A 27,675-nucleotide genomic window follows, 5' to 3' on the forward strand; every position below is an offset into this window, starting at 1 on the left:
ACTAGGGTCTCTCTCTGCTCTATCAGACTAGGGTCTCTCTCTGCTGTACCAGACTAGGATCTCTTTATGGGACCAGACTAGAGTCTCTCTCTGGGACCAGACTAGAGTCTCTCTCTGCTTCACCAGAGTAGGGTCTCTCTTTTCTCTACCAGACTAGAGTCTCTGTCTGGGACCACACTAGAGACTGTCTCTGGGACCAGACTAGAGTCTCTCTCTGCTTCACCAGACTAGGGTCTCTCTTTGCTCTACCAGACTACGGTCTCTCTATGGGACCAGACTAGAGTCTCTCTCTGGGACCAGACTAGTGTCTCTCTATGGGACCAAACTAGAGTCTCTCTAAGGGACCAGACTAGAGTCTCTCTCTGCTCTACCAGACTAGAGTCTCTCCCTGCTCTACCAGACTAGAGTCTCTCTCTGCTCTACCAGACTGGGGTCTCTCTCTGCTCTACCAGACTAGAGTCTCTCTCTGCTTGACCAGACTAGGGTCTCTCTTTTCTCTACCAGACTAGAGTCTCTCTCTGGGACCACACTAGAGACTATCTCTGGGACCAGACTAGAGTCTGTCTCTGCTTCACCAGACTAGGGTCTCTCTTTGCTCTACCAAACTAGGGTCTCTCTTTGCTCTACAAGACTAGGGTCTCTCTCTGGGACAAGACTAGAGTCTCTCTCTGGGACAAGACTAGAGTCTCTCTCTGGGACAAGACTAGAGTCTCTCTCTGGGACCAGACAAGAGTCTCTCTATGGGACCAGACTAGAGTCTCTCTCTGGGACCAGACTAGAGTCTCTCTCTGGGACCAGACTAGAGTCTCTCTCTGGGACCAGACTAGAGTCTCTCTATGGGACCAGACTAGTGTCTCTCTATGGGACCACACTAGAGTCTCTCTATGGGACCAGACTCGAGTCTCTCTCTGGGACCAGAATAGAGTCTCTCAATGGGACCAGACTAGAGTCTCTCTATGGGACCAGACTAGAGTCTCTCTCTGGGACCAGACTAGAGTCTCTGTATGGGACCAGATGAGAGTCTCTCTATGGGACCAGACTAGAGTCTCTCTATTGGACCAGACTAGTCTCTCTATGGGACCAGACTAGATTCTCTCTATGGGACCAGACTAGATTCTCTCTCTGGGACCAGACTAAGGTCTCCCTCTGCTTTGCCAGACTAGGGTCTCTCTCTGCTCTATCAGACTAGAGTCTTTCTCTGGAACCAGACTATTGTCTTTCTCTGGAACCAGACTATTGTCTCTCTATGGGACCAGACTAGAGTCTCTCTATGGGACCAGACTAGAGTCTCTCTATTGGACCAGACTAAGGTCTCCCTCTGCTTTACCAGACTAGGGTCTCTCTCTGCTCTACCAGACTAGGGTCGCTCCCTGGGACCAGACTAGAGTCTCTCTCTGCTTGACCAGACTAGGGTCTCTCTCTGCTCTACCAGACTAGGGTCTCTCTCTGTGATCAGATTAGGGTCACTCTCTGCTTGACCAGACTAGGGTCTCTCTCTGCTTGACCAGTCTAGGGTCTCTGTCTGTGATCAGATTAGGGTCACTCTCTGCTTGACCAGACTAGGGTCTCTCTCTGCTTGACCAGTCTAGGGTCTCTCTCTGTGATCAGATTAGGGTCACTCTCTGCTTGACCAGACTAGGGTCTCTCTCTGCTTGACCAGTCTAGGGTCTCTCTCTGTGATCAGATTAGGGTCACTCTCTGCTTGACCAGACTAGGGTCTCTCTCTGCTTGACCAGTCTAGGGTCTCTGTCTGTGATCAGATTAGGGTCACTCTCTGCTTGACCAGACTAGGGTCTCTCTCTGCTTGACCAGTCTAGGGTCTCTGTCTGTGATCAGATTAGGGTCACTCTCTGCTTGACCAGACTAGGGTCTCTCTCTGCTTGACCAGACTAGGGTCTCTCTCTGGGAGTTCAACAGCCATTAGTTAACATTGGATCTCCGTAAATGGTGTGTCAAGGAGGGACAAAGTCCTTGAAGTCATCAAGACCATACATTTGTTTTGCACTATTGTCCAGCAGCCCCGCCAACCCAACTGACAGCAGAACAATAGTAGCCCGTGGCCACCATGAGTCTTAATCAAGGACATGCTCTATTATAAGAATCACTGATCTCCCTCTCAGCAAGAGTCACTTCCATCCTATGTTTGACAGTTGATGGGATCGCCTGCCCTCCTTCTTTCCCCTACAGTCTCAGACACACTCCGGTCTAAGAGAGACAGGGGTCTCACTACTTGTGTGTGGAGCAGATACAACCAGGAAGAGATTTCAGATGAACAGACAAACACTCTCCCACGTACTCTAACAGTTGAACAGACACAAGCCCGCATAGGCCCTTCACACAAACACATATGTGGGCTCTCACCAGAGAGCAACACTTACTAAATCCAAGTGCCCTCAGACCCACATGGCTGTGTACACCCTCTTACAGCCAAAGGCAAACACACGAACACTCACTCACCCACAAACACACTAACACCCACACACACACACCCACACACACACACATCAACACAGATGCATAGCAGGTGCATCCATGTTGATACCCTTACACAGCACATACAGCCACAAATTGAAATAGAAATAGTTGATGTCCTCTACAGCTGGAGCGCAGAGTGTGTTCTGTTTCCCTGGCTGGAGATTTGACTGTTGCATCAGTCATGTTAATAACAGAAATTCAGTACAGCTTCTGACATCACAGCTGAGAAGCTATACAACTGGGAGGTATTTGAACTGATAATAGAAACATGGGAACAGTTAAAGATGTTATCAGCGTCTCTCGGCTCCTCCTTTATCTCCATAATGTGCTCTGAGAGCAGCACAAACATGTCACAGTGAAGACATCTCTCTCTCTACTACACTCCACCGATGCAGACCTTTCCTAGGAAACGGTGCAGTGTGCATGTTTGGCCTGGGGTGGTCTGGAGACATTCGCTCAGAGGGAGGGGGCCTCAGATAGAGTGAGCAGGGGGTGATAAAAGGCCCGGGGGCAGGAGTGTGTCAGGACTGGGCTCTGATGGACGGACAGGGAAAGAAGCAGGGGCTGCGGCTGGGCCATCTCACAGCGACAGGCAGACAGCTCCGACACACTACACTCTCCCCGCGCAGCTCTCCAACAACAGCACAGCACTATTCTCCATGCCAAGAGAGCCTGTGACTCACAACCAGCTCCACTGAGAAACAGTTACACAGTGCCATGGACAGTGGACAAACACGCCATCCAAACCAGCAGAGCAAAGCAAAGCAGAACAGAAACAGCACACTACCTAGCTAGCACATTTGGTTTCTTGGAAGTTGTTCTGGTAACAAAACCATACGTTTCCTGACCGGTAAAACGGAACGTTTTTTCAACATTCTGAGAACGGAAGTGAAAATGTCGCCTGTTATGACAACATACATTTTTAGGTTGCAGGGAGGTTCTGAGAACATTTTACTCTGGTTCCCTAAAAATTAACCTCGGAGATGTTATTAATGTTCTGAGAATAAAATTATAAGTAATTTGAAGGTAATTAAATAACGTTCTGAGAACATTCTCTAAATGTTGTGAACAATGTAAAGGTTATTTGGAGGTTTTTTAATAACTTCCTTAAAACGTGATTCAATAAGACTTTTAATTACACTGCTAGCTTAGGTGACCTTGTTTGAACTCTAGGCACAGATAGGACACATGGGAATTCATTAATCCAACAAACACATGGTTTTTTTATTGTGTCACGGCATCAGTGAGATTTGAACCTATGATCTTCTTGTCTCTACCCGTGGAATGAGTCCACTGTGTATCCAGGATGGCGCAAGCATGACATATTTCTTTTAACTGATGTTAATTTGAATATTTTCAAACAGAACCCATTTCAATGGAAACAAGCACTCATTTGGATCAGGTGTGCCCAATTAGTGGGCGCGGCCAACACACGAGATAGAGGATAGGGTTTTGTTGACGCTGAGAACGGAATGTATGTTTTTAAATAACATTCTAAGAACGTTCTTTGAAAGTTACTAATGTTTTCTTGTTTTTTTATGGAAAGTGTTCTTAATGTTCTGAGAACATGACTACATAGTACCATGAGGAAACCTGCAGAAAATGTTATGCTGAAGTATTGAAATTCCACAGAAAAACATTGTTTCTTGATGTTCTCTGAACTTTTTGAGAACATTCCCAATGTCAAACCAGTTGGAGAACGTTCCTAGAACATTACCAAAATTGTAATTACATTTTTAGGAAACGTTATTTTAAAGTAATGAAATACCAATATTTTGGTTTTTGTCAAGTTCCTTAATAAATATGCTGAGAATGTTCCAACCCCAAGCGACTATCCTGTACCATTTCCACAAAGTTGTGCAAAGGTTGTACGCAAAATAACCATAGGACAACCACGCTCTCACCAAGCTGTAAGGTACATATGTATGTTAGAACGTCATGTGTTAGCTGGGTACTATCATAGCAGCGTTGCCCATGCAGGCATAAGCTCTGGGCTTTCCCACAAGAGAGTGAGTCAGCATGGACGTAGTTATGGGGTTGCCTTCGAGCCATACTGCCATTGTGTCTAACACAACATATAACCACCTAGCAAGCTTTATTTTAGCTCAATGTAGTAGTGGAGAAATTGTATAATTTTCTCAAAATATACCAGCAGGAAAAGAAGCAGGAACAGTGTTAAATGCAGCAACAGCCACTATGATGAGGCATGCGTGATACAAGGCTTGTTTACTGTCAGTGAAGCAGTGAGGAGAAACATGCCTTGACAATGAGCAGCAAAAGAAAACATCCCATGTGTGGAATATACAGATGCAATAAAATGGAAAGTGAAACAGAAAGGGCTCACTCTGTTAATCCACTATACAACACTAACTGTGACTAGGTTATTACAGATCTCTGTAAGAGATATCATTCTGTCATTACAGATCTCTGTAAGAGATATCATTCTGTCATTACAGATCTCTGTAAGGGATATCATTCTGTCATTACAGATCTCTGTAAGGGATATCATTCTGTCATTACAGATCTCTGTGAGGGATATCATTCTGTCATTACAGATCTCTGTAAGAGATATCATTCTGTCATTACAGATCTCTGTAAGAGATATCATTCTGTCATTACATATCTCTGTAAGGGATATCATTCTGTCATTACATATCTCTGTAAGGGATATCATTCTGTCATTACAGATCTCTGTAAGGGATATAATTCTGTCATTACAGATCTCTGTAAGGGATATCATTCTGTCATTACAGATCTATGTAAGGGATATCATTCTGTCATTAAAAGCAATAAATCCACACAGCAGGAGCCACTGAAGGAATGGGGTGTGATTGCTCTATGGGCTCTCCCAGTTCATGCTGTAGGTGATGGGGTCAGTGTGTCGGTCAGGGGGCCAGCTAGAACACAGCAGCACATCTCACACACACACACACACACACACACACACACACACACACACACACACACACACACACACACACACACACACACACACACACACACACACACACACACACACACACACACACACACACACACACACACACGTTCTGCTCTCTATCTTTCAACAACAAGCCGAGCAGGGACCAGACGGAAAGAGGGCATGTTTGTGGAGGAAGATAAACACGCTGCTGCAGCCAGTCCAGCTAAATGATGAGTAGAAGCCACAGCGGAGGGAAATGATACAGTAACCTCCTGCTCGCTGAAAAACACACTCCCTCTTACTCACAAAGACATAATATATTTGACATTTTCAACTAATATCTATCATTGCATGTACACCAATTTTGAAAGGCGGGATCTCCCACTCAATTCAAAGAAACGTTTCTGACACAGACAGTGATTGAGTCCCAGGACTAGTCTCACCAAAGCAGGGTTTGAACAATTAGGCAGGTTAATAAACATTCTCCATCAAATGTTCCAACAGTTATGACAAATAGCACATATGTAACAGTCAGGTGGATACTGGGAAAGGGCCTGAATAGAGAAAAAGAGGCAGAGGGAAAGAAAGAAAAAAGACAAGTTGAGGCCCGATAGGTGTGGAAAAGAGATGCAAAAATATAGTGAGCATTGAGATGGCAGAGACAGAAGAACGAGAGATAGAGAAGAACGAGAGAGAGAGAGAAGAACGAGAGAGAGAGAGAGAGAGAACGAGAGAGGGAGAGAAGAATGAGAGAGAGAGAGAAGAACGAGAGAGAGAGAGAAGAACGAGAGAGAGAGAGAGAAGAACGAGAGAGAGAGAGAGAAGAACGAGAGAGAGAGAGATAAGAACGAGAGAGAGAGAGATAAGAACGAGAGAGAGAGATAAGAACGAGAGAGAGAGAGATAAGAACGAGAGAGAGAGATAAGAACGAGAGAGAGAGAGAAGAACGAGAGAGAGAGAAGAACGAGAGAGAGAGAAGAACGAGAGAGAGAGAGAGAACGAGAGAGAGAGAACGAGAGAGAGAGAGAAGAACGAGAGAGAGAGAGAAGAACGAGAGAGAAGAACGAGAGAGAGAGAGAAGAACGAGAGAGAAGAACGAGAGAGAGAGAAGAACGAGAGAGAGAGAAGAACGAGAGAGAGAGAACGAGAAAGAGAGAAGAACGAGAAAGAGAGAGAGAGAGAGAAGAGAGGGAGAGAGAGTGAAAGAGAAGAATGAGCGAGAGAGAAGAATGAGAGAGCGAGAGACGAAGGAGAGAGAGAAGAAAAACAGAGAGAGAAGAAAGAGAGAGAACGAGAGCGAGAGAGAGAGAGAGAGAGAGAGAAAGAGAAAGAAGACTGAGAGAGAGAGAATTTCCAGTGATGCCATGGTTGAAAAGCGCTCTCTCGTTCTAAAATACATAAACTTTCAGGAATGTTTGCCCTGAATTAGAATTGACCTGGAAATGGATTAGGAAAACTCAAGGCTAGCTGATGATATGCCCATTCAACTCTGTCTTTGTCTGCACGCCATTGTTTTGTCAGATATCTAGTGAGAGACATGATGCTGCAAAATGGGCAAAGTGCTGACAAGTCCCTGATGTTGACAACTACTACCAATAAAGATATGAGTAATTAGCGCCTACTCTTTGAGCCATGACAGATTTACATACATTCAATAACTTATTGTGGTTAGGAAAGGACCAAGTTAGCAATACCTTCATTGTGCTTAGAATATGCGTTTCAAATGTTTGCCTTTTTTCCCCGTAAAGAATCAGAGCTGTGCCTCCTACTGGAAAGTGTCCACATAACTGATGCAGAGGGAATTTCGTCTTGATCCACCACCCACCACTACTAAACAGTCATTCATTATTTTTAAAGGCGTTTCATGTTAAGACACACTTCAATCCACACCTACAACATACCTAAGGAAACAAACCCTCTCTTAGGATATGTAACATGTGTGGGGTGAACATGGCCAGACAAGTCCCTTATATTACACCAGGAGGTGCCCAGCGGGAGTGCCGGCAGACCCTCTTTTCAACACTTCGTCACGCTGCACACAAACAGTTGCCTTTCCCATAGTCCTTTGTTCCGGTCGTTTTGTTGGAGTCAACTTCCTGTATCTAGTGTACTATTACAAGTCATGAGGACCCACTCGGACAGACACACACACACACACACACAAACGCATATGCACACAAACACTTCCTACCATGTCTGCATGGTTATACTAATGCATAAATAACCAAACAAATGTGAACAAACAAGTTCAAGTAAGTGCATTAACACAGACGCATAAAATCAAGCATATCAGTAGGCTCACAGACATGCAAAATTACAGCACATGCACAATGGGAAAATAAACACTATTTTTCAAAGGATTAACACACCTATCTGAATTCACACACATCTTGTGGATGAATGACCCTGGGTGTTTTCCTTCCTATTAGGTGAATTACAAAATTACACAATGTTGACACTGAATGTGGATGTCCTGAAAAGTGATCCATGCTACTTGCAGAAGATTACCACATAGAAATGAGACATGCATTTCATAACCTGGTTTCAATTAATGCAACAGCTGATTCCATATCTGTCTACACAGTCTGTTTTTTATGCATGTCTGACAAGACATTCAGGCTGTTTACAGTCTCCTTAATTAAATGTACTTCCTGAATTGAAAAGAGGATATAACTGTATTATAACTTCTGGAAAACAAAACAGACTCCAAATTAGGAGAGAGAGGAGAGAGAGGGAGAGAGAGAGAGAGAGAGTGATAGAGAGAGAGGAGATAGAGGAGAGAGCCAGGAGAGAGGGGAGACTGACGAGACAAAGGGAGAGAGAAGAGATATGGAGGAGATAAAGAGGAGAGAGAGAGAGGGAGAGAGGGACAGAGGGAGGGGAGATAGAGAGGAGATAGAGAATAGAGGGGTAGAGAGATGAGAGAGATGAGAGACAGAAAGAGAGAGAGAGGTGGGGAAAGAGGAGAGAGAGTGGGAGAGAGAGGGGAGAGAGAGTAAAAAGAGGAGAGAGAAAGGAGAGAGGGGAGAGAGAGAGAAGAGAGAGAATAGAGTGGGAGAGAGAGGAGATAGAGAGAATAGAGTGGGAGAGAGATGAGAGACAGGAAGAGAGAGAGGGAAAGAGAGAGAGGCCGGGATAGGAGAGAGATGAGAGAGAGGGGGAGAGAGGATATAGAAGAGAGAGGGAGATAGAGAGGAGAGAGAGAACATCGAGTGTGGGGAGAAAGAAGAGAGAGAGGAGAGAGAGTAAAGAGAGGAGAGAGAAGAGAGAAGAGAGAGGAGAGGGCGGAGAGAGGAGAGAGAGAGAGAGGAGCGAGAGTAAAGAGAGGAGTGAGATGAGAGAGAGAAGAGAGAGGAGGGAGAGAAGAGAGAGTAAAGAGAGGAGAGAGAGGAGAGAGAAGAGAGAGGAGAAAGAGAGAGAGAGAGGAGCGAGAGTAAAGAGAGGAGAGAGACAAGAGAGATGAGACAGAGAGAAGAGAGAGGAGAGAGATGAGAGAGATGAGAGAGAGAAAAGAGAGGAGGGAGAGAAGAGAGAGAGGAGAGAGAGAGGAGAGAGGGAGAGAGGAGAGAGAGAGAGGAGATAGAGGGGAGAGAGGAGAGAGGGGAGAGAGGAGAGAGGGGAGAGAGAGGATAGAAGGGAGAAAGAGAGGAGAGAGAGGAGTGAGGGGAAAGAGAAAGAGAGACAGGGAGCGACAGGGAGAGAGAGAGAGAGGGGTGAAGACAGTGAGTGAGTCTGCTGTGAAAGGTCACCTCCTGTGCTGTCCTTTAGAGGCATGATGTGCTTGTGGAGATGGTATACTGCAGTGGGAAAGCAGGCAGGCGGCCGGGCGGTAGGTCACACAGAGTTACTGATGAATAGTTGATGAGCAGCTGGCTTGGGTAAATCAATTCTCAGAGCTACCCTCATTAAACCCCCCGCACACACACACAAACACAGGCAATTAAACACAGTAACATTCTATCTCTCATCCACTTACCTCGATCAATGACACAAACCTAAACATACTATACATACATTAATCAATATTCTGAAATGGCTACACTAACTCACTGTCACAAAAAGTAACTACATCCACTGTTATTAAATCGGTGCTGTAGCTGTACATCCAATCAGAGTAGATACAGAGTCAGCCCTGACAATATTCTGAGACCTTTCATGCTGTGCTCAGATAGGTTGATTTAAATATTGAATTAGATAATTTACTGGTTGGGGTTTGTGACGGAAGGGAGTGCAGCACAAGATAGCAGAGAATTACTAAATAATTAAAGAGGAAGGGTAAACTTCAGCCGCCTTTAACAGCAGCAGGAGACTGGCCAATTAGTCCCAGCAGCCTGGCCAATAAGCATCACACAACCACATGACACTGACCAATCAGCCTCAAGCTACTGCTGGACATTGTCCAATCATTAAAGGCTGCTGGATGCGGAGGACACAAAATGAAGGGAAACTAACAGGTAAACATGTCACGGCTCCTGTAATAGAACTTCAAGGCTGTTGAGGGATCAACATGACTGACAGCTATTCTAACACACAGCTGGAGTTGGGTGACTGAAGGTTTAGCCAAAAACACACATGTACACACACGCCTAACAATTACCACATTCTCAGACACACACAAGTAACCCATAGCAAAGTAATCTCTTGGTGTTGGTTCCCATGAAACATTTACAGTATTTCCACAAGGATAGAGGATATGGAATAGTCTGCTTCTAAACGTAATAAATGTGTGATTGTGAGAGATCTAATTACATGGCCACTGGCCACAGCTGGATTGCATATGAACGTCAGGTTGGCTCTACGGCGATGTTTGCGTTTTGCTAGTTTTCAAATCTGTGGGGAGGGAAAGAAAACAGCTTGACTGACATTCCAGCTGGACTCAAACAACGTTTTGGTCTGTTTCCTGGCAGCTCAGAATCCTGATCAAATACTGCCGCTATGTGGTGAACGCAATGCATTCTTCATTGTCTACTGAGAACGACTGAGTGGTGAAGCAGAAAAGGTCAAACATGGAACAGAAACGGCTTAATATTGTCCCAAATGGACCTGTTATTCTCAACTGACATGAGCTTTATGTCAAATGACTGTGACCAATGGACAATGGACCAGTCCCAACCAACCGTATCACATTTATTTAACTAGGCAAGTAAGTTAAGAACAAATTCTTATTTACAATGACAGCCAAACCCGGTCCAATTGTGTGCTGCCCTACGGGACTCCCAATCACGGCTGGATGTGATGCAGCATTCATTCGAACCAGGGACTGTAGTGACGCCTCTTGAACTGAGATGCAGTGCCTTAGACCGCTGTGCCACTCAGGAGCCCATATGACCTAGCCAAGCAAACACACTGTGATCTACGGATAAGAAAAAGTATTTAACAGCCAAGAACATAAGATTAGATGAATTAGTAAAGATCAATATCAATTAGAGGCCATGTCATTCAATATACCAACTCTGATAAACTAAGAAGCTGACATGAATAAACCCAATACATTCAAAGTGCTACAGAATTACAACAACAACGTGTTGCAGTCTGGCAGTGTAAGCAACAAGTTAGAAATTGTATAGCTCTGATAGTGGATTAAAGGAAATATCTCATATCAGATATTACCTTTCTGGGCTGTCAATTACAAGATATTATGGAGGCTTGTCCTTGCTCAATTACAAGATATTATGGAGGCTTGTCCTTGCTCAATTACAAGATATTATGGAGGCTTGTCCTAGCTCAATTACAAGATATTATGGAGGCTTGTCCTTGCTCAATTACAAGATATTATGGAGGCTTGTCCTTGCTCAATTACAAGATATTATGGAGGCTTGTCCTAGCTCAATTACAAGATATTATGGAGGCTTGTCCTTGCTCAATTACAAGATATTATGGAGGCTTGTCCTTGCTCAATTACAAGATATTATGGAGGCTTGTCCTTGCTCAATTACAAGATATTATGGAGGCTTGTCCTTGCTCAATTACAAGATATTATGGAGGCTTGTCCTAGCTCAATTACAAGATATTATGGAGGCTTGTCCTAGCTCAATTACAAGATATTATGGAGGCTTGTCCTTGCTCAATTACAAGATATTATGGAGGCTTGTCCTAGCTAAATTACAAGATATTATGGAGGCTTGTCCTAGCTCAATTACAAGATATTATGGAGGCTTGTCCTAGCTCAATTACAAGATATTATGGAGGCTTGTCCTAGCTCAATTACAAGATATTATGGAGGCTTGTCCTAGCTCAATTACAAGATATTATGGAGGCTTGTCCTTGCTCAATTACAAGATATTATGGAGGCTTGTCCTAGCTAAATTACAAGATATTATGGAGGCTTGTCCTAGCTCAATTACAAGATATTATGGAGGCTTGTCCTAGCTCAATTACAAGATATTATGGAGGCTTGTCCTAGCTCAATTACAAGATATTATGGAGGCTTGTCCTAGCTCAATTACAAGATATTATGGAGGCTTGTCCTAGCTCAATTATAAGATATTATGGAGGCTTGTCCTAGCTCAATTATAAGATATTATGGAGGCTTGTCCTAGCTCAATTATAAGATATTATGGAGGCTTGTCCTAGCTCAATTACAAGATATTATGGAGGCTTGTCCGAGCGTCATTCCTTTTGGCTCATAACCCTCAGTATCTCTCTGATCCCACAGGGCCTGGACACACGGACTCAATCTTATCATGGAGAACCCCATAAGCATCACAGGACTACTGTGGTGATGGGAAAATCTGTGTATATTTGAACAGAAACCAGTGATCATTACAGATATCATCTTTAGCGTCCACCGATGGTTGAGAATAGATCAGTGGCATTATCTACACAAATACTGTAGCTAATGTTCCTGTCCCTGACCATAAACAATCCTCATGTCTTCATATGAACCCTGTTTGTCTGGGCTCTTACTGTGCTTATTAACCTTTAATTAGTATAGACCTTTAATCAAAGGTCAAAACACTCCTTTGATGGCCGGGGCTCTCTGACTTAGGTTCCTTTTTGACTCATTCCATTACTTGTAATAGCGTGTAGGTGGCAGGTAGCCTAGCAGTTAAGAGTGTTGGGCCAGTAACTGAAAGATAGCTGGTTGGAATCCCTGAGTCGACTAGGTGAAAAATGTGTCAATGAGCCCTTGAGCAAGGCACTTAACCCTAATTGCTCCTGTAAGTCGCTCTGGATGAGAGTGCCTGCTAAAATTACAACAAAAAATATGTAACTCCAAGTCTTTGGAAACAGTGAAATGCAGATCTGTGAGTCAATATGCGTGAGTGTATAATTGCATGAGCGATCCAGGAAGAAGAGAGATAGACCATTGAAAATGGCCCCATCCTCTTTTCCCGTAGCTGGTGCTGTAGCAGTAGTACATCTGGCTGCTGACAGAGTCATGGAGTTTAGAGTGGAAATGCAGAGGGGCTCAGCGCATAAATGCATCACCCAGGGAACATGTACAACAACCTACACAAACACTGATCATCATGTGTGACCTGAATCAATCCCAAACCCTTCCTGAGAATTCCACTGCTAGTCAGTCAATCTGCCTCTCTGGCCTCAGCCCCCAGTCCATCACACACTGGACTTTCTGAGAACCGCAAACCCTGCAGCTTTACAACTAAACCCCCCCCCAAAAAAAGCTTAAAACCCACTCAACTCTATGTGATGTTGTTACTACATAGGAGCACAACATGTTTACTACAGGTAATGTTACTACCGGCTGTGCAACATAAACTAGAGACTGTCTGAACTGTTTCACTACCTGAAAATGTGCAGAACTGAAATTCCAAAACTGCACAGATGTGAGCACAGGCAGTGTGTGTATGATCAGAAGGGATGGAAGGTCATCCCATGCTCCTATCTATCCAGCAGTAACAAGTGGAAAGGAGGGAGAGTCACCCGCTGTAGCTGACGCCTGCAGTCGTGCCACACGGCAGACACAGGTCTCTACCAACAGGGGGCCTCATCCCAACCTGTCAAAATCCACTTTATTCTATTGGGGTCTACACTATATGTTTGTCAGAATCCTGACCGTACTAAATCACACCTCTTAACCTCAGATTCCCATTGTCATACCATCCATAAATCCTGCCTGTTTGAAAACCAGATCCTATCTGTTTGGTACCACATGTGGTTGGTTCCCTGTGGGCCTGCCTGTTGAGGCAAATGGGGCCCAGACATCCTCCTGTAGCAGGAGCTCCCTGCCTCCATCAACACATTATTCATGTTTGGTGCCATATAGTTGTGCTCGGTTACATTTTTTTATTTTAGTCACTTAGTCAGAGCAGCTTACAGGAGCAATCAGGGTTTTACCTAGTCCGCTCAGGGAATCGAACCAGTGACCTTTCGGTTACTGGCCCAACGCTCTTAACAGCTAGGCTACCTGCCGCTCTGTTATACAGAGAGCCATGGGCAAATCCATGTCTCTCACCTCAGCTGTGACCTGCAGTGGGAGTAGTTGCTTGCCTCCAGTGCCAGGCAAACATTATTGTGCAGTTCTATTCTTCTTCAAATCATATGTGCTGGTACTTATTTATGTGATGTTTGTCTGTATGTGAAATGCTTGCTATAAAAAAGACAACAAACATTCATACAGTGTTACAACCAAGGATGAGAACCGAGCAGATACACAAATAACACACACACACACATAAATACATGGGCTAGAAGGTGCTAATATGTAGGTCTCCTCCATGGGGTGTATGGCTAGACAAAAAGCTAGTGGCCCCCGCCACACTACCTACAAAGAGACTTTCAATCTAGGCCCAGGCATAAGGGACCGACAAAAAGGATATTCTTATCCCAAAATGTGAGCTAAAAGGCAGACATCACATACAGTATTTGAAATCCCACTCAGTTAGTGTGTCGGTGCTGTCTGTCTCTCTGACTCTGTCAATCCAGAGAGGAACAAAGTCAACCGGTGCTACCACAGCTACATCAACTAGGACCTCCTCTCACATCTCAGCACACTTCTAAAACAAATAACACCAAATGATATTAGCAAAATAGGCAGATAGGCAGACTGACTATAGTTTACTGTATAAACTTCCTTGTCCAATATTTAAAACCAAAATGCTAACTCAAGAGGAAATCAATGTTCATAAATAGCTACGCTCACTCCCTTTGGTATAAACTGCAGTCTGTCCTTGTTAGTAGCACAATCCGCCCTCACCAATCAAGTGAGGAACAAATGGTGCCTCATTAAAGCTTGAACAGAGAGATGCTGCTAAATGCTGAACCTGGAGTGTCACAATGTTTACTCAAGACAATCCATTTAAAATGTCCTTCTCCTCACCCATCCAGCACCCCACTAGTTGTAATGGTGGCACTTCATAATAAACATAAAACTCTATATTCAGAAATCTCAGAAAACCATTTCCTCCAGTTTGATATCCAGGAGCTATAAGCCTACTACGAGTAAGGTATAACACTATGGACCAAAAAATTGTGAGATGTAGCTCCATTCCCGGTGGGAAAATGGAGATCCTTCGTGATTTGAATGATTTCGTGAAAGGTCGTCAGGCCCAGCCCATTTCGGTCTGAGACAACTGGTCAGTTGCGGCGCGAAAGAATCAGCACCATGGACAGGGATTTAAATGGTCGTTTTGGCCTTCAGCGTCACAATTCTGGTTTTAACGGATACATTATATATGAGCATGACCATAATATTTTCAGCAGAGACCGGACAGACTGTTCACACCGAGAAATAAAAAAACTGCAATTATGGGAAATTGATTCATTTCCTTGAGGTCAAGGAAGTCAGGAGAGCCTAGTTGTGTTAGTTTGATTCTGGTTGCATCCAATATACCTATTTCTCTCAATGGATAGTATCCTAAGGTAGACCTGCCGCTAATTTACTGTCCGGATCTGAACATATATGGGTGAGGCCAGAGCCTACAGGCTTAAAGCTATGATAACCATGACATCCTCTGCTTGTGCGCACATCAATTTCAACCCTTGACCACAGCAGTTTTATTCCTTTCACGCAGAGATACGCATATATGACATTGATTGGGATGGGGAGGTACAGGTTCAAAGCGTCCTAACTTGTTTAAAGCATCTACTGCCGGCACAGTTGCTATGAAAGCCCAGTGCTTTCACTTGCACAAGCGCAAAGCAGCAACCCGCAGAGAGACCAACTTTCCCTGGGATTTTAGAGATCACATGCAGGTTACATTATCAGAGATTTAAGGAAATAATATTTGTTTTTAATGACGTCTACTACTGCCACTGTTTTGTAAACGTATCACGTCGAAGTTTCTAATCATTTTTGAAGAAATAAATGATTTCCACGATAATAAATATACTATACGCATGTGCGTGTAGGCCTACTGCATCGAACCTCATATTGAAGCAAAGCCACGACTATGTTGAACCTTGGGTAATGAATGTATCGTTTTAATCAACCAAATGATCCATGCCTTGCATTTCTGGAATCTTACACATGTCAAGTGCCTGTGTGTGCGTGTGTGTGCGCGCGCATGTGTGTGTGCGTGTGCGTGTGCGTGTGTGTGTGTGTGTATCAACGGTATCATGTAGCCTATGGAAACCACTCGCCTAAATGTTTAGCCTGTCGAATATTGCTGCAGAGACGCCCCATGGGTTCCCATCTGTTACTCACGCTCAAACATCTTTAAATCACTATTCCACATGTAGACTATAGCTATGTTGACAAGGGGAGAACGTATGGCCACTTGCAACTGAAGGAATTAGCCTACAGTTCGAATAATTTGATGTGCTTTGCCAGGATCGACTTCACTGTCAAGATTAAAGAATAAACTTACCGCAGTTTTCACACAAGATCCTCCCAACATCTTTTTTTAGATTATTCCCACTAGTGTCTAGGGGAGCATACGACGCCTTGAAAACCAGAGGCTCATCAGTTGGGTCCATGAAAAAAATATACTTGTGATTCTTTATCACTGTGGTGCAAAGAGCCTCCGATCCGAAATCCCCCACGGTGACGAGCTGCTCCCGTTCCAGACCTCCACTGTTCCGCGGCCACAAGTCCAGCACTTTGACATTCACACTGTACGCCTCGGCTGAGTCGTTCAGAGGCGCGGACTGCACCTTGCCCTCGATCACCACGGCGGAATTGTAAGCCTGGTCCTGCAGAGAATTCAAACTCGGGGAGTAGCAGGCGAAAGAGACCCCGATGACCAGCATGGATAAATGTACTGAATCAAGCCTCATGCCGCCTGCTTTGGCTCGGTGGTCGCTGGTCGCGTTGCGGCAGGGCTCTCTGGGCTGCGGGGCGATGGCGGTGGAGCTGGGTTGAAGGGAGAGACAGCAAATAGGCTCCAGTAGCACGGCAGCGCGGCAGACCTTGCGTAAGTGTCCATGCCATCGGGATCCGCTGCTTTTTCCGATAATTTTGCAATGGGGAAACACCAGTTAGGAACCGGAAACCGCGTAGGCTAATGATGCTGGGTTCAAAATCCCGTCACTGCATTCTGCTAAAAATACATTCTAAAATGCAAAGGATTCGTGGATTCTTCCCTTCAGAAGATGCCATAGAAGCCTATCCGCAAGACGACGCCAGTCTATCTTTGCCCAAAAATTGCAGTGGTCTGGTGGGCGCCTTGCTCAGCAGTGATGGTTTTCTGTATCATTCGCCACAGAGAAAATACCCCAAATGCTGCAGTCAACAATTAGTTTTGTCGTCCACTTGCAAAAAATGCATACGATTCATCCCTCTAAATAAACAGTGTTTTGCTCCACGGGTAATAAAGCGCCTTCTCCCACAGCCCGTCTCTCTCCGCCTCCCCCACTTACTAGAGACGGAGAGAACATATGCTGATTGCCAAAGGCTCTACCACAAAAAATAGACTTAAGATTGGAGCACTATGATATAGCCTACGCCGACACAACGGCTTTCGGTCAACACACTCCCCCCAAAAGCCAACAAATGACTATCACTTCATGCTCTTCCCCATCACCAAATGGTTTCACGTTAAAATGAAATAATGAAATAAATACTGAAATGCATCACGCGTCCGTTTTTAAAATAGCTTATTAGAGTAGACATATCCCTCCAAAAGAAAAAAGGTAAAAGATCGATTGAAAAAGCAGCTGTAATCAGTGCATGAGGTGTTTCAGCTGAGATGACGCTGCGAAAGCAATTGAAAGCATTGGATTCTTCATCAGACTGTTTTGAATGAGTTTTGCGTCTCATTCCATTATGAAGTGTGCCCTGCATTCAGATCACATTCGCTGCTCTGCCTCTGAAAAAAACACTGATGCTGAGGCGCTGCATCAATTCCATACAAGTAAAACAGCTGCGAATGGGCTTTTAAAGACAGGAGAAAAACATATATTTCACAATATAACAATGCACACTTGGTGCATATTGTTTTATGTGTGTGGGCTGTCAATGAAACATGCGTAATGGCATAGAGAGAACATAGAAATTGGAATTGAATATAGGCCTATACGACACATTCAGAAGCACACATCCGTCTTGTTTTTGTACAGTGAATTAGCTAAATAAGGCTATCATTTGAATGCGGAGAGAGTCACTGGATGTGAAGCTGAAAGCATTTACGAAGGGCGACATCTGCTGACCAACAAACACTCCCCAGAGCAGGTGAGGAACGTGCGTCAGATTCTGAAATGCTCGCCTCGAATATGAAGATTAGCAACGTAGCATACTCAACACCAATGAAGCCTACATAGCAAGGTCAACAAGGTCAGACAGACAGACCGACAGGAAGAAATTACATTGGCAACACTGAGCCTAAAACACGAATGCTGACTAAAAACATAGAAGGAGAACTTATCCAGTCGTGTTACTATTTTGGCCCACTTTATCACATAAGATAGCATGCATTGCCTCTTTGGTAACATAAGAAAGCTGACCCGCCCATGAACAACATATGAAGACCGTATTTAAATATAGAAGTTCATGTATTAATATCCCCCCACCTCTCCAGCAAACTTACTAAGAAACGCTCGTGAACAACACGCACAACGTTTGTCATACTAAGAGATTCTCCAACAAATAGGCCTACCTACTAACGAAAGACCTTAGATGAGTATGTGAAATGGCCCAAGAGACGCAGCAGTGCTATCTCACCCACTCCATGATCTTCCCATGGAACGCACGAGATCGGAGAGCTGTCCATGGTGCTAACCCCATCACGCCCAACTGGCGAAGCAACTTGCACGTTCTCTCGTGCGGCTATTTCAAGTGTTCTACTCAGCTGTTGTATTATACTCTGTAAGTGCTATTAAAAAATCAGTATATCCATGAGAAGACATTTGTTAATGAAATTTCAATTTAGCCACCAACCACAATAGGTCGAGATTAAACTGCCCATTTAGGCTTATTAGCTCGTCATCTGATACATCGTTTGGGGATAAGGACTATAATACGTCTCTGGCTTTCAGGATAAACAGGTTGGCCATATATAACGACCAATTAAAGAGAGAACCTACATACAACCTCACCTACGTTACATGACTAGGCCTGCCGCCTCCTGTACAGGATTGGGCTATGCGGAAGGAATCTTTTATTTTACCCCAGAAGAGCAAATTTCACATCTACTAGAAAGGGTTTTCAATAAATAAAAAAGGTGTTAAATTAATTAAAAAGGTGTGTTCATTGAATTAAGACATTACAACGGGCGCATAGGTTAGTTACCCTTCGGCTGAACATTGAGACAGTGCACGTATCAAATAAGTATTCAATTTTCCGAATAAATTAAAGTATGACAAGATGCCTGAATAGATTGAAGTGGAGGGATTGATTTAGTAAGAAGCAATAGCACAGGTTTAGGTTCTCTTCAAAAAAAATATCCATAAAGTACTAGTGGGTTGAGAAATCTTCCTCAAGCTGCAATTTCTAAAGAGCAACAGTGCGAGGCGCACGCGTTTTGCAGTTCACCCAGTAACTGAGCGTGCTGACATCAGAGGACACGCGGGCGGCGTTGAACTTGTAGGCTACGTGCGTCCCTCTCCATGCCACGACTCGCTGTTTCGTTCCATCTTGTGAAGCGGCGAATCACTGACAGTAGGCCTACAAGGAGTTATTCACCTTTGTCTTTCTAGTGTCTGTCTGCGACGAGAATACACCGAGGCTGTTCAGGCGCTCTGCCTGTAAACTAAGCGGGGTAAGATATGCCTATCCTTGTTGTAATAGGTCTGTGACTTTGGGAAGAGGACGACGGGTTTATTTACATGTCATTGGGTTAATCACTGCAAACCTCTTTCCCACTTAATCGGTGCTCTGGTATGCAAGCGATTTCCCTCAGTAGTGGACAGTAGGCAGACAGCCTTGACGTGATAGACGAGATTTCCGGTAATATCGAAAGTAGTTGCCAGTCAAGCAATGTTGACAACTGGCACTGCAGTGAATCGACAGAAGCCATATAAGACATGTCTGCAAAAGCCTATGGAGACTGACAACCTACATTGCGCGCTCTGGTTTTATTCATAGCATACCTCAACACAAATCTTAAGCGTTTTTAAGTCAAGAAATATACTTTTCACACAATGACATTGTTGTCACATGCATTCACAGACCAATCAGTGTTTTTTTTTTGCATCCTCCTCCTTTGCCGTTACTGACATGACACCTCTTGAAGTCATTTATGAGATTGCTGGATATCTTGAGTGTTTGACCTTTGCTTTTAATGACTTTCATATTGCAGTGTTTTGGACCAAGCATCCTGGGCCAAATGAGCCAAAAGACCAAAGAACGTCTATAAACGTATCATTCCCTTGTATAATATTGACCTATGATCCAAGACGAACACACAAAATAAAAATCCACCAGACAGCGTTTGAAAATGCAACTGTAACGGCAGAGGAAGGTGGGACAAACGTGCATTTGAGATATTTTACATCATTAAACGTGCATGTATATAGCATACTGACCTAATTAGCGTAATATTTGCAACTGAGGGAAAACATGCCGAATATCCCCCCATTTACAGAGGTGGATTAGTTTTCTTTGTATTATTCTGCTTCTTTGACTCTTGTGCCCATGAAGATAAGTCGACCTGTTGTGGGGATACGTCGACCTGTTGTGGGGATAAGTCGACCTGTTGTTGGGATAAATTGACCTGTTGTGGGGATAAGTCATGGGGATAAGTCGACCTGTTGTGGGGATAAGTCATGGGGATAAGTCGACCTGTTGTGGGGATAAGTCATGGGGATAAGTCGACCTGTTGTGGGGATAAGTCGACCTGTTGTGGGGATAAGTCATGGGGATAAGTCGACCTGTTGTGGGGATAAGTCATGGGGATAAGTCGACCTGTTGTGGGGATAAGTCAACACTTATGGGGGTGATCAAAAGTATGAATCCAAATAATGACATCAAGGGACCATTGAACCAATGTTGTTATCCATCACAGTTCCCAATTCTTGGACTCACGAAGAAGACGAGAACATTCTTATGAAACATGGAAGCGAACACCAGCCTATACAACTGATAAATGGCCACATCTGCGCTCAGAGAAGTTCTACAACACTAATATTTCAATAAGTGTGTGTGTGTGGTGGGGGGTCTTATCAAAAGCTGCCATGCCAAAGGAGGGTGCACAAAATATTAAGGGGAAATTAAATAAGAGTTCTTAAAACTCTTTTTGACTCTGACTGTACAAAATCAGCTATACATTTTCACAATTGTATCTTACCTCGGCACAATATATTCTGATGTGTGAATCAAAAACGATGCAGTGAGATATTTTAGTGAGATATATAATCTTAATCGAAAGATATATAATCACATACGCTACAATACAACATGCATTTTGAGGCCTCTGCACTGATGGGCGAGAGGGAAAGACAAGCTAAATACTATCATATATCCATCAAATTCTATTGTCGTTGTTAAATAAAATGATTGCCTATAGGTAAAGCTGTTGTCTGACGTTGTATGGGTCTCGTTGTTAGTTGCGAGTGAGACTGAAGCAATATCATTGTTTTTCAGCAACATCATAACAGTTTCCTCTTCGATAAAAGTTTTCCTTCAGTCTATTTCTGAAACATTGACGTATACAATATCTCCTTTGACTTACACGTTGATTCTTAGTCTATTTGTAGCCTAACCTTAGTGAGGGTCTATTTTCGATATTTCCATTTTGATTAAAGACATTTGTAAACAATTTGTAGGCGATGAGAACGTTTTGTAAAATATTTTTCAACAAATGTCCCGTCATTCACTATTACTTTGCTCGAGAACTGCGAAATATATTTGTATTTATTAGGCCCTATATATGCCGCCATTTTCCACCTTGAGGGATCGAGAAATGTATTTTTTCAAATGTATTATTGTCATAAAGAAATTAGACGTTACACAAAATGTGACCAGAAATGTGGAAATAAGCAACATTTGCTAGTTGAGATGTATGAAGCCAAATGAAAAACACTTAAAAGCAAAGTCTATTCAGCAATAATATTCATTTAGCTGTGATAAGACCAGATACATAAAAAGCAACCGCAATCATTTTTGCTATATAAACAATTACAAATAGGATAGATATAGGTGCATCTGCCGCTGGTGTCAACGTCACTTTCAAAATTAAAATAAATACAATAGTTTATTTCATGAAGTTGACAATATGCCTACAAAGCACAGGCACACACGTTTCAGTTTTCAAATGAATTGTGTCAGAGTAGGCTACAGGTCTACAAAGTCCCATTGGCATTCAGGTATACATAGCCAAAATGAATATTTCCAGAACGAAACAATGTATATCATTCGATGTTGTGCATGTGGGCTAGACTAGAGAATGGAAGTAATGCATCTGTTTTATTTATTGATAGATATGAGTTTTTAGGCCTGAAATAATGAATAAGCCAGCGCATGATACACAATATCTGCAATGTCTTCCTTCCTCAAGTGAACATCAACATCATGTCAAAAGTTATATGCGTGTTCTTCTCTTCTAATAAAAAATACAATGGATTTTATTGCAACGCTTAAATCTTTGATACTTTATCATTTTCGATCAAATACACAGTTTCTAACACGTCCTTTACATCCTGATAATGGCAATATGAATGAATGAATTCAATTAAGTTTAAATCTCATTTTTTTAAAGAAATTTCAGCAATATAATTACGTAAGATAAAAAATGGTTTATAGTCGATTACACACGAGATATAATGTTTTATTGAACAAAAGTTACAATTCTATTTCACATAGACTAACGATGGACTATAGCCTGCATCTCAGTGCTAGAGGCGTCACTACAGACCCTGGGTCGTTTCCAGGCTGTATCACAACCGGCCGTGATTGGGAGTCCTTTATGGCAGCGCAAAATTGGCCCAGCCTTGTCCGGGTTAGGGTTTGGTTGGGGTAGACCGTCATTGTAAATAAGAATTTGTTCTTAACTGACTTGCCTAGTTAAATGAAGGTTAAATAAAATACAAACATAGTTGCTACTTCTTTAATTCACACAAGTCATAAGAAAACAGTAATAGAAGCACTGTTTAGATAACATACCGTACGAAAAATAATTCTGAAAGCTATCCAATCGGACGGATGGACTTTGATACAACGGAAATTAATGACTAATGATTAATAATAGGCTATACATATCTAGTTCTTGGATTACAGTTGAACATCTTCTGTTTCAAATTAAATAATGTGTTATGTCAATTATCATATTTTAAATATGTAAAATTTAAATGTTAAGTTTAAAATGTTGTGCATTTGTCTCGAAGTTATTTGCGCATTTTGGAACTCGTGAGATCAGGGTGTATATGACTGGATCCCTAGGCCTACTATTTTCATATTCAAATCAAAAGACTTGGCTTTCATAAAATAAAAAAACATCCGATCAACGTAGGCCCAAAATTTGAGAAACGAGTAGGTATCACAAAAGTGCAATTATGAAATGGTGGCCTACGGTCTATTCTAGTAGGCCTAACCATACTATATTTGGTAGGCCTAAGGCTACTCTCTTTTTGGTAGGCCTAACAAAACGAATGGTAACGGTTCTTTTAAGGAGACCACATTGACAGGGGATTGAAAAAAGACTCACCCTTTCACCATGATAGCATGTCTGTCTGGGCCTAAATTGTGTCATATCATCCCAAGGTTGAAACAGGAAAGGTTGGTACAACAACTGTATGTAAATGACAAATAAATAAGTCAAACAGAGACACTTAAATCAACAGACTTTCTTATTAAACCTGGCAGCAGACCTTCCAGTTGTTTCCGAATAGGGGTGTCACTTACAATACTTGATATAAAGACAGAGAACAGGTTTCCAAATGTCACGAATCAAGGCTTTCAGATTGATTTGGTAACAGTGGCGGTTAATTGGTAGGCCTACATTGGATAGACTAACAGTGTATAAATAGATATGAGTAAAATGTACCTTTTGGCCTAGATATCCATTTGGGTTTCATACTTAGCCTACTACCAAAGTAGTAATAGATGGTAGGCCTGCATAGTATTTTCACGCTGCAAGGGCAACCCTAACCTATGTAGCCTAATGTCAAATGTTTCCTTGAAGGTGATGCTCTGCAATGTTTTGCTGTCACTCATTCTATGCATGGCTTATTGGAAACATGGAGTTCTTCATTTTTATTTCACCTCTTTTCCCATTGCATTATTTATCATCATTAAAACATAGGCCTACACACAACAAATTCGCAAACATAACAGACAATAACCCCGTTAGAGGAATTAAGCATTTTTTAGGCATAGACCTATGATTTTACGAATTAAAGTTTTATATACACGATCCAAGTAAAATGCCACGATTATTGCACTTCAGGATTGCTCAAAATAATAACTTCGATTTAAGCTTTGAAGTGGTAAGATTGAATCAGAATAACCTGCGAATTTAGACGCCGAGGAAAAACGGCAATTGATGTATGAATGCGCCACTATTGTATGTAGGCCTAAATTATATTATAGAATTTCCACTTTGAGGCCCCCTCAATAGATATTCTTCTTGTATTTCCCTCTGTGTAGATCTCGCGAGAGTGGTGGCGTGGCTAGCTGGCTGTGTGGTTGCAGTAGACAGAGGGAGAAGGCAGGCAGGCAGCATCATGGCGGACAGAGACAGTGGAAGTGAGCAGGGAGGAGCAGCCACGGGCCCGGGCGTCGGTTCCATGCACCCAGTGACAGGAGGGGCGGGCTCGGTTTCCGGGCTGCAACACGAGACGCAAGAGCTGGCGTCGAAACGGGTTGACATTCAAAATAAACGTTTCTATCTGGACGTGAAGCAGAACGCAAAAGGCCGCTTCTTAAAGATAGCTGAAGTCGGGGCCGGGGGAAACAAGAGCCGCCTCACTCTCTCCATGTCAGTGGCAGTCGAGTTCCGTGACTACTTAGGGGACTTCATCGAACATTATGCCCAATTAGGTCCTAGCAATCCGGACATCGCACAGGATGAGCCGAGGCGAGCACTTAAAAGCGAATTCTTGGTCCGGGAGAATCGGAAGTACTACATGGATCTGAAAGAGAACCAGAGAGGCCGGTTTCTGAGGATTCGACAGACCGTGAACCGGGGGCCCGGTTTGGGATCCACGCAAGGCCAGACAATTGCTCTGCCTGCCCAGGGACTTATTGAGTTTCGTGACGCTTTGGCAAAACTCATTGACGACTACGGAGTAGATGACGAACCTGCGGAGTTGCCAGAGGGGACCTCCTTGACAGTGGACAACAAACGCTTTTTCTTCGACGTGGGCTCCAATAAGTACGGAGTGTTCATGAGGGTAAGCGAGGTGAAGCCAACATACCGCAACTCTATCACGGTGCCCTACAAAGTGTGGTCCAAATTTGGAAATACGTTCTGTAAATACGCGGAGGAGATGAAGAAGATCCAGGAGAAACAGCGGGAGAAAAGGGCATGTGAAATGCAGCAACAAGAGGAGATGCATGCTGATGATGCAGACGAGGATTGATATATAGAGCAAAAACATGCAAGAAAATAATCAAAATAACAAAAAGAGAAATTATAATAACTTTACTGTAAAAAGAAAGAAATCTAAAGATTTAACTGTAACTGTTTAACTCCAAGGGAGCACCACCCACAAAAAATAAACCTCCACAAACTGACAGTTATGACATGTTGTCACCCATCGCTGGATGTTACCCACTTACCCACCATTAATACAGTAAGCGGCTGCTAAACAAAGTAATAACATTATATATGAACCGTGTTTCCTACTTGATGACAGATGATAAAGAACTGAGTGTTTATTTCTCTTATTAACCAATAACTTTTGTACACGTTAAAGATATTATTAGTGTTTGCAATGTTCAAATGGAATTATTGCCGAGTTATGAGAAACAAGTCCTTTTCATTTGACTTCAGCACAAATCAGATATTTTAGTTTTTTTAAACCAAAATGTCAAACCTTTTTAAGAGGTTGCCATAGTGTAGGCTTACTTGCCACCCTATTTACCTGTACCTGTGAGTAGAGATTTGTTTACACATACAAAATATGAGGGCTAGGCCTGCTTTGGGATTTTGTTTAGATGTCATGCAGTCTGCCTATGTACTTTTTTCAATGTCATGCAACAAAATAAGTTCTCTCTCTCTCTCTCGTGCAATATGCATTGAACTTAAACACATTGAACTGGTCAATGGAACTCGACATGAAGACTTTCAAAAGGAATATTACTGTTGTAACTTTTGTTTCAATTGAAAGTGTCGTCATGCAGATCGTTATACTATAGACTATCTTTGTGTCTCGTCATGCAATGTGTTTTTTAAAAAGGTACCGTCTTAGATTAAGGAAGTGCAGTGACAACATGCAGCAAATTACATGAGAAGTGGTTGAGAACAGCATATTTGTCATATAGACCACTCAACCCTGCTAGCACCACCTAATTGGCATCATGGTCTGTAGTGCTGATTAAAAAAGTAAAGCATGGTTTTGAGAATCTGAAATGTATGTCAACATCAGCACTTATGAATAAGAGGTTTTCTGTTGGGGAATTTGACACACAAAGGACCAGCAAATACCAGCCAACCAATAAGATGCCAATGTACCAATGAGTGCTGTTGCTGCATGTTTACCTGTACAAAGCCTGATATTGGTTTTCACACATTGTGGCTCAAGGACACCTCTCCAAGCTGCTTTTCATCCCTGTAAATGCTCAACTGATCTTTATATTGAATGCTGGTCTGAATATCTGTTGTTTCCAAAGAAGCTGGAAACAATCAGATCATGTCAGATTTGCCCCAGTATTTAGTGAAAAGATGGCCTGGCATATTGGATGGAGTATAACGCAGCAGGCCTAACTGTCCTTGAGCCCCCCTGGTTAAAGCCACTAGTGTAAATGGTACACGGATGGGAGCGGCCTCTTCGGCATATAAACAACCTGGTGCCTTAAACACTCCGCATGATTACATGCTGGCCTGATGCTTTGGATCACAGTTTGGGTTCTTGTTTTTTTCCCGTGTTGCTTTTCCGTGTGCCGCAGCACAACCTGCGGTGCCAAGGGCTTCTTTAAGAACCCTTCCGAAAAGAGGCAGATTACAAATCTTTTTCTGCGACCTTTCCCAATCTCACTCTCATCCCCAAGCCATCCAGGTATCGGCCTACATGTAAACGTGGAAGGCGGTGGTCACCTAGAAGACAATGCATAGGAGGCTGCTCTTCACAGGCCCAGCCTGATGAGGCGGAGCGGAGAGCAGGGGCTGACTGGTAACATCACTGTGGACTGGATTGAGAAGGCTTGTTGGAGGCCCCCTTGTGACGCTCTCTGTGTGTAGTTCTATGGCTTGGGCAGTAATGTGTAATTTGTAAGTTGCTAAAGACCTCAATTAGGGGGAGTAGTAAGCATGTCTTATTTTGATTTGTTTTTAGTTTGAACTTTTCAGCGGTATTCCACATCGTTTGTCATTTTGAATGTTTTTTTTTTTTGCTCACAAAGGATATTTTCTTTTCAGTGCAACATTTCATTACTGTGTGCAATATCCTATGTGCCGATTGGTGGCAATATGTATATCAATTAAATATATGATTAATATTTGAACGCATGTGGCTGAATTCCATGTTTATTTCTCTTCAAGGTTTTAAATGCCTTTATCTGCACTTAAACAGAAGTCCAACCAGGGAGGAAAAGTCCATCTAACAAAGCAAGCTTCATCCTTCCTGATGAGGACACACCCAACACCCTAACATTCACAATAACTAACATGCTGAGGAGTAGTGTCCTCTGTCTCCTAGGCCTCTATTACCTCTCCCTATGGCTTGGGAAGTCTGTCTCCTAGGCCTCTATTACCTCTCCCTATGGCTTGGGAAGTCTGTCTCCTAGGCCTCTATTACCTCTCCCTATGGCTTGGGAAGTCTGTCTCCTAGGCCTCTATTAC

The 27,675-nt window shown here is 43.0% G+C and overlaps 2 protein-coding genes across 3 annotated transcripts in view; one reads left to right on the forward strand and one right to left on the reverse strand.

The window, feature by feature from the left end:
- The window catches only part of nrg2a (neuregulin 2a), a 222,831-nt gene extending 206,052 nt beyond the window's left edge, over positions 1–16,779 (reverse strand). For both annotated transcript variants that reach the window (XM_055935270.1, XM_055935269.1), the window contains exon 1: positions 16,171–16,779. In XM_055935270.1, coding sequence (XP_055791245.1) covers positions 16,171–16,579 — 409 coding nt within the window. In that variant the 5' untranslated portion in view covers positions 16,580–16,779. The remainder of the gene's footprint in view (positions 1–16,170) is intronic.
- Positions 16,780–19,323: 2,544 nt separating this feature from the next.
- LOC129863354 (transcriptional activator protein Pur-alpha-like) lies at positions 19,324–27,338 on the forward strand. The gene is made up of 2 exons (XM_055935271.1): positions 19,324–19,497; positions 24,321–27,338. The coding sequence occupies exon 2, from the start codon at positions 24,398–24,400 to the stop codon at positions 25,253–25,255; it is 858 nt and encodes a 285-aa protein (XP_055791246.1). The 5' UTR covers positions 19,324–19,497; positions 24,321–24,397; the 3' UTR covers positions 25,256–27,338.
- The last annotated feature ends 337 nt before the right edge of the window (positions 27,339–27,675 follow it).

Source organism: Salvelinus fontinalis, chromosome 10 (assembly GCF_029448725.1).
Source record: "Salvelinus fontinalis isolate EN_2023a chromosome 10, ASM2944872v1, whole genome shotgun sequence".
In the NCBI taxonomy this organism is placed as follows: domain Eukaryota; kingdom Metazoa; phylum Chordata; class Actinopteri; order Salmoniformes; family Salmonidae; genus Salvelinus; species Salvelinus fontinalis.

What these genes read in the sequence shown, in the direction of transcription:
- LOC129863354 (XM_055935271.1), top strand. Translation starts at nt 24,398, where the DNA reads ATGGCGGACAGAGACAGTGGAAGTGAGCAGGGAGGAGCAGCCACGGGC.